Source organism: Coptis chinensis, chromosome 5 (assembly GCF_015680905.1).
Source record: "Coptis chinensis isolate HL-2020 chromosome 5, ASM1568090v1, whole genome shotgun sequence".
NCBI lineage: Eukaryota > Viridiplantae > Streptophyta > Magnoliopsida > Ranunculales > Ranunculaceae > Coptis > Coptis chinensis.
The window spans coordinates 47,751,163-47,765,444 of NC_141460.1; the positions used below are offsets into that span (position 1 = coordinate 47,751,163).

Consider the following 14,282-nt stretch of genomic DNA (forward strand, 5'->3'; position numbering starts at 1 on the left):
GTGCAATTCCAAGTATGTGTCTCATCAAAGAACAAAAGCTTTACATAAATTTGGATTTAAAATATGTTCATGAAATGAGAAAAAAGGTAATTTATGATCAGTTTTATTTACAAAATTTTCAATTATTCATATTTTCTATAATGATTCTCTTTTTCAATTGTGAAGATTTGAAGACCCTGATAAAAAAATTGGAATAGAAGAAACAGACAACGAAGAACCAATTTCATTAGAGGAAAAAAAATGAGCAAGGACAGGGATAACAATAGAAGAACTCATAAGATATGGGATGGAACCAACAAATCAGGTTAGCCATTTACTATTACATTATTTGTCATATATTTTCAATATCATATGATTTATATAGTTAGTTTTGTAATCTATGACTTTTACAGGGGAAAAGGTCTTCACATGCAGAGGAAAATTTGTTAAGTTGTTAGGGACCAACTGGTACTACTGAAACTTTATGTTAAATGTACTATAAAACACGTTGATAGTGGTTCGAAACATACATGCACAGATTGTGGAGCCAAATATTTAAGACCAAAAAAAGGTAAGTCTTCCAACAAATGTCTAATAAAAAGGATATTGAGTACAAATATTCTAAATGTTTTAATTCTACGATACCTTTTAAAACTACGGGTTGAGGATGAAACCTGAAATGATCAAGCTTTAAGTAGCTTTTGGTAACAAAGCGGAAGATATTGTGAAAGTACCAATTGCAAAAGTTCTTGATTTAGAGAAAAAGGCAAGTAAAGCATAAACACATTTAATTTTATTTCAATATTAAATTATTATTAACTATTTATTATATAATTTGCAGGGTCAAGATTTTGATGACATTCGAAAAGAACTTGAAAAAAATACTGGTAGTCATTGGATATTTCAAGTCAAACTCAATAAATATAGTATGCATGAAAAGTTTCCATCATTTACCATAACAAATATGGTATCTGAAGATAATAAAGATGTTGAATCAATGACAGAAAATGCAAAGGTATGTTCAAATTTTATTAGAATTCCTCTTCTAATATTTTATTTACTATTTTTAAGAAAATAAATAACCAATATATTGTTATGTTAAAATGAAGCGTGATTTCCAAAGAAATTACTTGAAGAAATTCGACCATCAAAGAAAGCTAAAAAAATAAAGAGTAAAGTGATGAGGACACAGAGAGTATCAAGCAAATGAAGAATCTTTTGGAGAGGAATAAATAATTCTCAGTAGTTGAATAATTGTTTTTCTTTTATTAGGATTTTATCTTAATCATTAAGATATTATAATACATTCATTACTTTTTTGATAATAATGTCAGAGTCGAGATCATTATATAGAATGAAGATAATGCAGTTCAGACTCCGATCCCATTATGATAAGTAGCATACATCTTTGACAATAAAGATGTGTTATCTATCACACATAAACCTTGGAAAATTATGATATAAATATTCAATATCAAATAATCCAAAAAATAATCCAAACAATGCTCAAACAATATTTAGCTTTTTTATTGTTAAATCTATCTTTTACCAATTGATAACCTCTAATTTTGATATCTATCTAATTTAGATTAGTATTAATTAATAAGACTTCTAATCAAAGTGAAATATCTAATTTTGATATCTATCTAATTTAGATAAGTATTAATTAATAAAACTTCTAATCAAAGTACAAGTCCAACCAAAAATAAAAGCTACAAAGCAAAGGTACCAAGATTTTTTTTTTTTTTTTTTCGTGAATTAATAATTATTATTGTACTAAGATTATAGTATTATAAGATTATAATTTTCTATCAATAGCTACTAAGATTATTTAAAATACTGCAGGTAAACCACATGGATACCATAGATGTGGACGCAACTAATTGCGGATCAATAAATGCTGGAATGATGATTAGTGAAACATTAAATGATGCGTGGAATACAATTGAGCAAAATAGACTCTGTTACTACAAGAAAAACCAGAATACTATTTCTTATGAAGACTACATGGGATTGACAGATAAGGTAAGTTGACGTGTGGTATAAGGATTTCAAATAAATAATTAAGTTAGTCTATAAATTATGATTAAAATTGGCAAGAAATAATGCAGGTCAATACACCACTACGACATTATTCAATGATACTTGAACAAGAAAAAATCGATATTGACTTCCCAAATCATTATATTTGGAACAAGAAAACAAAGATATGTCAAATGTTTTTTAAACAATTTTTTTTTATATAGTTTAATTTTTATATAAAAGATAAGTTACTTGCCGTAGTATTCTAAGGATGGCTTCTTCATCGGGGATAACTCATAAGTGAGTCCCCTATTGGGGTACAGGTCAACTATGAAAGATAAGAAATTCATTCCTCTTATAGATGCAGTTGCCTCTTATAAACATGCATGTACAGTAAAAGTCTTATTCAGTTCACCAGTTAAACATAATGACAGAACAAAATTACCGCATTAGCATTATGTTTGTCAATCCCAGGTATGGAAGTCACCACTCTGAGAAATGAATCCATCCTCTTGCTCCCTCTTTTGAAACAACATATCACATTTTTCAGATACTCCTTATACAGTAAGAAAAACGAAAAATTAGGTTAACCCACTAACCTCAACTTTCAATTTAGAGATAGCATCCTGCCGCTTACAAACTGCAATACAAGTTTTCATTTGGGAATTTTTAGGTGAATAATTAGTAATAAAGATTCATTTACAATAAAAACATCAAGGGACACCATCTTACATGTATATAATAACTGGAATGAGATAATAATTGAAAGCTAGCAACTTATAATTGGATGCAGAGCAACTAATGCAAAAACAAACACAAAAATCAGAGTCATTGAGATAAAGAAGATTTTGAGTCTCAAGCCCTGCTATACAAGTTTCCTAATAAATTATTTATCAAGCGGAATAAACTCTCTAATTCCAACATGTTTACATGCTTGGGATTTTCAAAACTACAAACCATGTCCACAGATCTGCACCATTCCTGTTATATGGCTTCACAAATGACAAATCCTATAGTTTGTACGAAACTGTTGACTGCATTGTAAGTTTTTATAAGAAACTAGCATTTTTCCTATATTTCCTAATGAATGCATCCTTTTCAGGTTTGATGCTTCCTTAACAATGGGAACTGGATGGGCTGCTGCTGGGAGCATAGTAGGGAACAGTGGAGACAAATGAGTAGGGGCAGCAGTTAGGACGTTTAGAGTTACAAATGCTAAAGAAGTAGAAACGTAAGCAGCCAGAAGTGGTAGTAAAGCTAGCTAGACAGTTCGGAGGAACAAAATTTGCTTTTGAGGGAGTGCGTGGAGGTCATTACGGCTTTTAATGAACCAAGATGTAAATGGGCACTGGAAGCCCTTAAAAACTCCATTCAGTATTTAGTTTCAATAATTTTAGTCTTTTTAGATGCGTGAGTAGAGACTTTAATAGGGACGCTACTCTGGCTGACTGGGCGAACCATCAGCTAGGGAGAGATGATCTTTCAAAGTGTATGCTTGAAGTGAGTCTAATTTATAGGATTAACTATTATTACACCTTAATTAGATGAGCTATAATAACTTAAGAATCAAGCAGAATTAAAACGTTTTATGGTTTATAGACATATCAACAGTATAAAGAAACTCCACTAACCAGAATTGCTCATCTTTTTTAACCCATGCGTCGTTCCATCCGTGAACGAAATCCAACAAGAGAACAACTTGAACAAGCAAAAACATTCCTGAGCCAAATTTCGATCCCGATTCTGCATTTATAAAAACTAACAGTAAGCCACAATCCAAGCAATATAACATACTTGAATACATACTCTAACTAAAGTGGTAACAGAAAAGTCAATTTGTAATAGAATATATGTAAGAGAAATAGAGGTTGTCTCATGTAATTCCTGCCACAAGTTTTTAGTGTGCAACTTCTAACAAATGTTTGTTCTTATCGAAACTTACAATTCAAATGCTTGATTTAGTCTGACTCATTGTAAGGTCATTAGTGTGCAGTAAGAAATGCTATTTTGAAAGTAAAGTTAAGGGATGCTTTAAGAAGTGATATGCAATTCAAACTAAAAGAGGGTGCCCTGGTGGAGGTTGCACAGGTAAGATCACACGTCTTACTGTCAAACTGTATATTATCATATTTATGACAGAATGCCATTTTGCAATACAATCCTCCATTTACACGTCGCAATGCGATTGCACTGGAAGTTGAACGGAAGCAAGACTAGGGGCCTCACCTGTACAAATATCAAGTGCCTCATCCCCAATTCAACGCACTGAATATACATATGAAAATGCATACGACACACTTAGACTCAATTAGCTGGGATGTATCTATGTACATAAGTACCATGCCCCAGGGCTGGGGGTGAACTGAAGGAGCTCTTTACTATAGCTGGCATGTTTATGTTTCTTATATGTTTAGAATTTTTGTGATTGTGATTCATAAGTCTTCATAGAGCATGCATTGAGCCGTAAGACAATTCCTATTTCAGATATTGATGGGACTAGGATTTCAATTTTTCCAAAAACATTTCATCTGGGAGTGCAATGTGTGAAGCTTGGTATAACTCTAGAACACCACCTGTGTCCTTTTGATATCCTTCAAGTGTATTCTTAAATACCATCACTTTCCAGTTTATTTCTCACACGAATTTGAAATACTTCTGGATCCTCTGTGAGCAAAGGAACACCAGGAAGCATTTTATAAATCAACGCTGAAAAAAGGTTCTTGCAGGCAAAAATGTGAATGACTGTAACACTGGTTCTATTACAGGTTAGTCAACTTCCCCTGTACATGGTTGTTCAACCAAGTAAGGCCGTATCCTCTTTTTCTCTCTTTTATCACCAACCTTCTTCACCATTAACAACTATATAATATTAGTGTGGTTACATAAACAACGTAGTTAACTCTTCAGTTAAGAGCATGGCATCTAAATCATTTTTGAAGACAGGTAGCTCTATGTGCGTATGAATATTTGAGATATTTTTTTTTATGAAAGTACAGAATCAGCATAATAGCGATCAGTACCAGGTATGCCATCCAAGCACCCTTCCCAGAGATCAAGCATAGTGCCATGAAAGGGTGTCTGGGTGACTCAGTGTTTGTAGGGAAACAAGTTACGATCTATCATAGATTATTATTAGTCATAGACTTATATCCATAAAAAAGATATAGTTATTGGTTTATAGCACTTTTCAAGGATAACCCAACAAAAAGAGAGTGAGAGTTTAATGCAAACCTTAAGGAGAAAATAGAGCGATGTTGGAACTAACAATTCCCACAAGCAATTCATGACATCCACTTGCCTAGAAACCAATATCTACAAAAGCCCAGTATCAGTTCACAAAAAATACAAAGGAAATCTACAAGAGAGACAAAAATTAGAAATAATCACTTCAGTGGCTTAATTTCAATGCAAGTCATCTCCATGCCATACCTTACCAAACCAACATATCCAAGTTCCTCAAAAACATAATTTTGTCATGTAAAAACCAGTTTGATAACAGGTGATTGGCAACTCACTTGAAATAAGAACGAACAAAGGAATCATTTTGCTCTGTGGTCGGGGGCGCGATAATCACATAGAGATTTCCGAATTGCCCTTTCAGCTTCTGTACCTTGAGTAACATCATGATGTCAGACCGAGCTCAAGGAAAAACGGTTAGAATAAAAGAAATAAACATATTACCTGCTAAAGATGGAGAACATGCAGTCAGAATCCCAGTACGTCACAAAAACAAATGCTACTGATAGTCTACCACAATTGAATATGAAATCCTGTAATCTTAATTTCCACAACTATAAATGAAAAACAAATTTGACATATGTGAAGAGAAAAAAGAAAAAGCACTTACTGGCGATATAGGGACGATGTTAAGTCGGAATGAATTTTCCCTGAGAAAGGAGAATATCATAAAGAAATCCTTTTCGCAACAAAGAATCCTATATGACCTTTAAATACTGTGAGGAAGAGCTTACCTTGACATAATGAGCAATCTTAACACAATAAACAGGAAATTCAGTGTAACATTTTAAGGCTCCTCCTGCTTTCCAAGTTTTAAGGACAAAGTCCAAAGAGCCGCTGTAAGGGTACTTTCCAGTCGCATTTTACTGCATCTTTTGTATTTGACTTTTAACGTAATCAAAGGGCAGACTGCAAGCCGAAGCGAAGAATCCCAAAACAGCACTTGCTCCTAGAGAAGCAAATGAAACAGGAACAGTTCAGCAAACAAAAAAGCGTTATGCATGAATATCGACTTGAAGTCAAGCAATTGTTTGACACCGGTGTCTCGCAAGTAAGACTTTGTTTCAAATTTGCATGTAGTTATATTTCTTTGGTTTATGACCTGTTTTGTCAAGTTAAATTGTTGTACATTTACTACACTTGGTATTAAGGATATTGATTTGGAAGATGAATCTATAGATGTCGAGATACTTATACAATGAGCAAACTGACAGAAAATTTGATGATGTTTCTTACGAGTTTGATAATCTTATCAAATGTGCAAAACAGAAACTTGACTGAGTAATAAATTATTATTAGCAGACATATATTTTCTATTTATACTACCATACATTGAGAGTGAAATCCCACCTTTCTGCCAGAAAGTTCACTTATCAGACAATCGATGCGCTTTTGGACCTCTGGAAGTGCAATACGTTTAATGAATCGATCAGGATCTATCCCAATAGGAAACTGAAGAACAAAAGCAAAACAACCAAGGAAAATAAGAGCTGGGAATAAATAAGTAGATATTCCATATACCATTTGAAATTCTTGAAAAATGTTAGTTCCTTTATAAGTAGAACGGCTATTAAAAAGAAATTTGATCATAAGAATCATAAACAATCGAGGAAAAATGTATACTGAACTTACTGCTGCCACCCGAGTCAGTTTCACACAATCGTCTACTCCTTCAGGTGTGCCTTCAAGCCCAAGAATACGATTACAAGCACTTACAAAGTGTCTTGCATAATCATATGTCTGGAAGCTGGAATAATATTTATGAGTTAGAATCATTGATGCCCTACAAGCTTGAGTATAAGGAAACTAGATAGAGTAACACATTCATCCACATAACTCACGTTATGAAGAATAGATCTAAATGGAAGCATGAGATGCAGTGAAAATTAGAGCAAGGAACTCTACGTTAAGGGCCTTCTGCCAATATAACTATATATTAGAAAACTATATTTATATGAACACATAAAATGAGATGCAATTATGCTATAAAGTTTATAGATATTTTACATATCTATCCCAAAAATGGACACTTCTCATCTTGGAACAAAAAAAAGTTATCCATGCAAAGGCATTTCTAATCAAAATTAGAGCATTGTCGTTGAATATACCAAACAGAGTACATTAAATTAAACAGTACAAACAAGGTTTAACAAACTTTGAAGTTCGTGTGAAAAAAAAAATCATGACATACCCAACCAAATCAGCGTGGAGAACAGCATAAAGCAGCTCTTTTCAATGCGGAAGTATTATATAGACTTCTGAAGAAGGAAACGAAGTATGAATAAACCAACCAACTTTCATTTCACTGTTGTGCTTCTTCAGGTATTCAGGAAGAAACATGAGATGGTAATCATGGCACCAAACAATGTCCCCTGCTTTATAGTTTTCAATTACCACTTCAGCAAAAAATTTATTTGCAGTCTCATATGCCTCAAATTGAGACTGGATTGTGTCAAGACGAAAGTTCTCACTTGAAATTTCTTACTCCCTCTGCTCTGCGCGAGACGGTTGTTGAAGTGCCTAACGTAACCTACAAGGATACGCATTTAGAAAATTTTGAAATGGACGAATTTAGAAAACAAGCGAACAAGTTCAAAGAGATAGTAATACATATATAAACATATTTCTTCTACACAATTTATGGATCACTTGGATGTTTTTTTTTTTATTATTCAGGAGTTTCAAAGAGATATAGTGCGAGCTACTGAAGCATTTACTACACTTGGTATTAAGGATATTGATTTGGAAGATGAATCTATAGATGTCGAGATGCTTAATTCTATGGATGTTACAGGGATAAGGCCTCAAGAACTCTCCCATTCCCGCATAGACCTTCTATAAGAGTGTTGTTTTATAGATTAATCATATATTTGAAGTGGGATATTTTTTCTTAGCAATATGATAGTCATAAAGTCTACAAATTAACTACAAAAAGTTAAAAATTACGAAAGAATAAGTTATTATAAAAACAACTTAAATTAGTAAATTAAAAATTACTTAAAAGAATAAGTTATAAAAACAACTAAATTAGTAAATTACTTACCTGCCCAAGCTTTTTCCGAACCTTTTACGCCTTTTGGCAACCGTCATAAGTTCATGCAGCTTTGATCTCAAAAACCCTAGAGACAATTTCAGTGGAAATCGACGCGGTGAATATCCGAGATAACCTTGTCGTCGCCATTTTGAACTTCAGGCCATTTAGGATTGCAAGTTATGAATAGATCAGAGATCCAGCCCATCGACAAATCGCAATAGCCTTTGGTAGTTTTCGGCAAAGATATAACGTGGACCTCCGTGAAAGAAGATGGTAAAACTATTCGCTTCCAACAAAACCTGGTTTGAATTCAAAGTAATCGTATCAACTAATCCTTGATAAAGCCCAAAGACGATTAGTCCGCCGGGTTATTTCTAACCCATCAACTCTAATCGGGTTTTTACAAAGACAAGAAGAATCAACAATAAGTTGTTGTTTCAAGCGCCCACCAAGAACAATTGTTTTTCCTTCTTGTAGTCTCATTTGCAACCTGAAGCATAGAACTCCCCTCATGCTTATGTTTGTCCTTTTCCCAACTTTGACATTATTCCGATAAGGGATATCAATCCCTGCACTCGCTTCAAGATGAGGGAAACAAAAGGATATTGTAATGGCCATGAAACTTGGGTGCAATTCATTTATTCTTTTCAGGCCATATCCTTTTTTGTCCACCACAATATCACGGTAATTACCAAATTCACTCTCTTTCCTCAACAATTAGTCAAAAGAACTTCGGATGATGTCGGCATGTTATAAAGTCTTCCATCCTTTTGTCTTGTACTAATAAGCTTTATACTGAAATCACCTACTTCAGACTCTTTAAACCTCGGTCCTTTGCCATTCTATAAGTCTCAGTGAAGTTTGTTTGTATTGTTTAACATATCTATCAGTCCCTTCACAATATTTGAATCCAACTCTTCTTCGGATTGTTGTCAAAATTTTCTTACTAAGAGAGTTCATTCTATTCACAACTTCATTATCGCGATCATATATGTAAAGTTGGGAAAACTTAGGGGTAAACCTTCGGTGGAAGCAAGGTGCCAATTTTGTGGTGGTTTTGCCCCTTTTATCTTGTAGACGTAAGGACCATGACCATTGTTTATTGATTCTTGAACATCACCTCCTCGTTGATGTGAAAGCAAACATGTCATTATATACTCGATATTTTTCATAAACTTTTTGATCCGGGAGCCTTAATTGCAGTCCATAAGCTCATTTAAAAAATCAGGTGTATCTTTCAAAAAGGTAGTGAACTTTCCTCCTCTCCGCAAAAACATATATAGAGAACTTTGGATTTTTAGGATTTTTCGCTCGGTCATTCCTTTCTTCATACCAAACAATGGCATCATCACAATAAGGACACACTAATGTTGGTTCTCCAAAATCCAATGGTTGGAAACAACGCCTGAATTAAAATGAATGTTAAAAACTATAACTAATAATATAAAAAATAAAATAATATTAAAAACTATAACTAATAGTATAACTAATATATTACTTACTTTCATGCAAAACTTCACTTGGTTTCTCATGGGAAACTGCAATTTCCATATGGTCATTTGTATCGTTTTCATCTTCTACTTCTGAATCATTCCTAATCGATTTGAGAATCGTAGTCATCGTCACTTTTCCAACACCGCCCGGGTTGATATAAGTGATTTTTCGGGAATAATGGTTGTCATCGCTTGTTTCACCATCACAATTAACATAACCATGAGTTTCAACTGGGTGGATTTCTCTATTACTCAATATACGTCTCCTTTTATATCGGCTATTTTTTGCTTTTTCATTATTCGATTGCTGTCCATCCTCTGTATAAGAATAAAACATGTTAAATACAACTTAAAGCCAAGTAAAAATGAACAATGAAGAATGTCTTACCAAGTTCATTAGAAAAAAAAGACGGTGAAAAAAAACCATCAAGTTGATATTTAGTGGATGTAGCATCTGTTGACAAAATAAAAAAACATTGTAAAGAAAAGACTTATACTTATTTGATTGCCATGAAACTTTGGTGCAATGAAGAATGTCTTACCGTGTTCATTAGGAAACGATGGGAACTGTGTTTATCTTTTGTATTTGACTTCGACGATTCCCCGAACCAATTCTTTATATTATCTTCTGAAATTTGACCATGTATTGACAATTCGGTTGTCAAGAGTTTGATTTCTTCCTTAGTATAATATGATTTTTTATTAAATGCACTTTCAAGTATCTGAAGTCGTGATCATTTGCCAAGGACCAACGTTTCTCATAAGAAACTTCAACTTCAATATGGTCATCCACTGTATAAGAATAAAACATATTAAGTAAAACAACTATAACTTAAGTAACAATTAACAATAAAGAATGTCTTAACATATGTTGACAAAATTATAATGGAAGACCTTCCACTGGTCCATTCTTTCTGGATCTCTCCCGTTTGTTATAAAACCACTTATGCACATTTGTTTCTGTAACCTCACTATGTTCTTTCAACTGATTTGTGATATCTTGGATTTGCAGTTTAGTAGGTTGATTGAAATGATTGAAGGTCTGCTCAAAGATTTGAATCTGCATCGTTGTAGGACTCCAACGTTTTTTTGTCGTCATCTAACAAATTAAGGCATTGAAAAATTAAATTAGGGAAATTGTCAAGCAAGGTAGAAGTCTAATATAATGGAAATTCTATTATATATGGACATATATACATGAAGTGTTTTTGTCTTAGAAGTCTAATACAATGCGAACTCTATTATCTTGATTTTGTCTTAAAAAGATTGCTTTTGTTTGCTCGAATGTGCTGCCTTGGGGCATATTTAATTGATAATGATCTTTGCGTGCTTAAGCCATTCTGTTTTTCACACTTTGCTTGCCCATCTATTCTTTTGGAATCTTTGTGTAGAATGTGCTGGGTGAACAAAAAGAAATATATTATTGGAGGTAGTATGACAGAAATGGACCAAATTAAATCTTAGGAAAAAGATCTTTTAAACCCCGCCCCCCTTTTTGACAATTGAATTCCATAATATCGTAATTTTTTTTTTACTACTACTCTAAATCATATATACCCTAAATCATGATGAGGATGATGAGAGTTCTGGTGGTTTAATTACTCATTCCCAATCTTACCATCCTGCTTCTTTACCAAACCCACCTGCTGGCTTTGTTTTGGACCCCAATGGAAAGGTTGTTTTGGTGTCGTCGAAGCGGATAGTTACCATTGTAAGTTTTTTTCTTTGTTTTTAAAATATATAAGTTTCGTAGTTACTGATTAATACATAAGCTACTATTGGCAGGTTGACTCTACAAACAATTTGCCATTGGAGTGTGTAATAAGGAGAGTGTTCAGAAGTTCTCAAGGGGATGACTGTATGTTGTTGTGCCCAGTTGATACATAAGTAGTTTTGTTTCTAGAGCAGCTATGCCACTTCTTTTTTATGTAAATTGTAATCGATGACTTTACTCATGCAGGTCTGTTCAGATCTTGAAGAATTACGAACATCTTTATAGGTGAATGATGAGGAAGTTGAAGCTATCTTGCCTGCTGCGGCATATGCACTTGCAAAAATTCATATGCATCTTGTATACAGCGGGTAAGACCACCATGAGTTAGGGGTTCAGTTACTTGCAGTAAGCAACATTTTTCTGGAAGGGCTGTTTTCATTGTAGATAGTGACATGACCTTATCGGGGAGAGCATGATACGCTGTCACTGATTTTTGGCTTTACTGATTTCATTTTACATTCCATCTTCTTTCTTTTTCTGGTATCTATCAGATTCTGTTACACAGCAAGGGGAGGGTTCTGCTATTCAGAAGAGGATGTTTTCGAATTTGGCACAGGTAACATCCATTTTCCTTCTTTACTTATATCTTCTATGTGGTCCATGTATCTTAGAAATTAGTTTTACCATTTCCTTAAATTGTTAAGCAAGGGGCATTGGCTTACTCAGGGTTCAGCTTTTGATCCAACTTCTGAAAAAGATTCTTTCCACTTCTTGATTTAACTAACCTCGAATCTGAGTGAGTTGAGCCCATAACTTTGTGATGAAAATTTAAAGTCTTTTCTCCTTTTCCGAGCTTATCAACTGTGCCTCTGCACTTTTTGGCACCTAGTGGCTTAAGGTTTTTGGGTTGAGTCAATTAACTCCTCTTTCCTCTTGCTAAAGAAATAACCACCTCCCTCATCCTCATGGCTGTCATCCCACTCACACTATCGTAGATTGAGAAAGAGAGAGACCTTGGCAGATACATCTTGTCTTATATGCCATACGTAAGTGTAATAAAGCAAACATGTTGAATAAGGTGTAAAAAAATTCTTTTATTCTTGACCTGATTGGGTGTCCAGTGATTCTAGTGTCTTATAAAGGAATTGTGTTTGTTTTGGTTGAATTTGTGGGAGGGGTTGATTGACACCCCGTTTGTGTTTTGGTTGACCATCGCTTTCTTGTAGACATAGCTACGTAGTAAGAAGAACTCAAAATCATGTTGGTGTGAAAGAGATAAGGCTGTTAATCGTTAATGTAAAGTTGTTAAGAGAACTCGCTGAAATAAGACTTGATATGTTAAATTTGTTATTAATGATATCTTCTCCCAAAAACTTACAACTACCTGTGGGAAAATATATAAATAAGTCAATAACTTTTAGTAGTAGTCTCAAAAGGGGTTAATCTCTTTCACGACATCTGTTTCTCACCACTGACGTCATACAGATCTTGCAAATGGTGCAAGTTCCTGATCTTGCAAATGCTTTCTTTTGAAAACTATTAATAAAACATAACCTTGCAAGTCATATCTTATTTTAAACAATATGGTGTTATGTTCTTGAGGGTTTGTACTTTTAGGTGGTTCACGATATGAACATGCCTTTTTTTTGTTTGCAAATGATTACAGAACTCTGGACAGATAGCTCCTTTGGATGTGATTATCAGACTGAAGGAGAAATTTCGTTTCGTGTGTCTTGCTAGATGAGAGCAACTCATTTGGGGTGCTTGGAAGTTTTGGTAGAGATCTTGACTGAACATTACGGTGTTCCAGTAAGTTTGAAATTCACTTGGTTCAATTGATAAGCTGATATCTCAATGGTGCTCTTAGTATATTTATTGTTTTGTTATTGTAGGTTGATAAGATTGATATTATAACCGCTTCCATGGGATATGCACTGGCTACGGATGGTGGATTTTGTACTGGAAGTGTTAGAGTGGTTGATCATCAAGTATGTGCTGATTTAGTTTTTGATTAACGTCTAGCAAACAGGAAATGGAACTTTGAATCTTCTTAGAATTTTTATCGCTATTCAAAACTTTCCTCTATTTAGGTTTTGTCTTATAGAGGGTGTGATTGCGGTTTCTGGTTGTCCATTGTCTCTTTTGAAGTTGTTATTGTCATTTCCCCGACTTTTTCCTATCTATTGGTTTATGAATAATTTTTTTTTTTTTTCTTTGATGTTATGAAGTTTCATTGTCTTTGGCAGGATTCTCTTGAGATTCCTTGTTGCAAACCAGTGATCATTCTAGACCAGCTATTCCTCTTTCTGTGAAAGCCATCTACCAAGGCTGTCAAAGATTTGCAGTCCTTTTTATTTCTGTATTGCTAAATAAATTGTTGATAGCTCTTATGATGTAACACTAATTCTACACTGGGGACATAACCTTAGTTCTTTAGATGCACCGTCATTAACTTTGCATGTTCCATTATCATTGCAGTTGTGGAATTCTATAGAAATTTAGGATTCCAACCAGATCCAGAAGGCATTAAAGGCATGTTCTGGTATCCAAGATATTAACCCACCTTATTCAAGGTCTTGAGGTGCTTTAATGTATCTGCAACTTGTGGAACACATTGCAGTGGGAGCACTTGTAGATGTCACTAAGTTAATTGTATTTCGTGCTATAACTTATTTTGTTGTATAATTCTTTTCAGTGACCAATGTCTATCTCTTGTTGTAATCTAGTATCTTTCGGAAAGCCATCCATTGCCTATATCTTACTCTTTAATTGGTACTTTTCAGGAAAAATACAGTGATTTCCT

At 34.0% G+C, this 14,282-nt stretch overlaps 1 protein-coding gene and 1 long non-coding RNA gene across 2 annotated transcripts; both read left to right on the plus strand.

Moving 5' to 3' along the window:
* Positions 1-824: 824 nt before the first annotated feature.
* Positions 825-3,583, plus strand: LOC147497723 (uncharacterized). Its single transcript, XR_015197184.1, has 3 exons — positions 825-994; positions 1,825-2,004; positions 3,104-3,583. It is a non-coding gene; the product is annotated as an uncharacterized LOC147497723 (long non-coding RNA).
* Positions 3,584-10,824: 7,241 nt separating this feature from the next.
* LOC147497724 (uncharacterized) lies at positions 10,825-14,233 on the plus strand. The gene is made up of 7 exons (XM_086563726.1): positions 10,825-11,476; positions 11,551-11,623; positions 11,726-11,847; positions 12,031-12,095; positions 13,220-13,288; positions 13,372-13,467; positions 13,726-14,233. Exons 3-7 carry the CDS (start codon positions 11,769-11,771, stop codon positions 13,789-13,791), a joined length of 375 nt encoding a protein of 124 aa, XP_086419852.1. The 5' UTR covers positions 10,825-11,476; positions 11,551-11,623; positions 11,726-11,768; the 3' UTR covers positions 13,792-14,233.
* Positions 14,234-14,282: the final 49 nt, after the last annotated feature.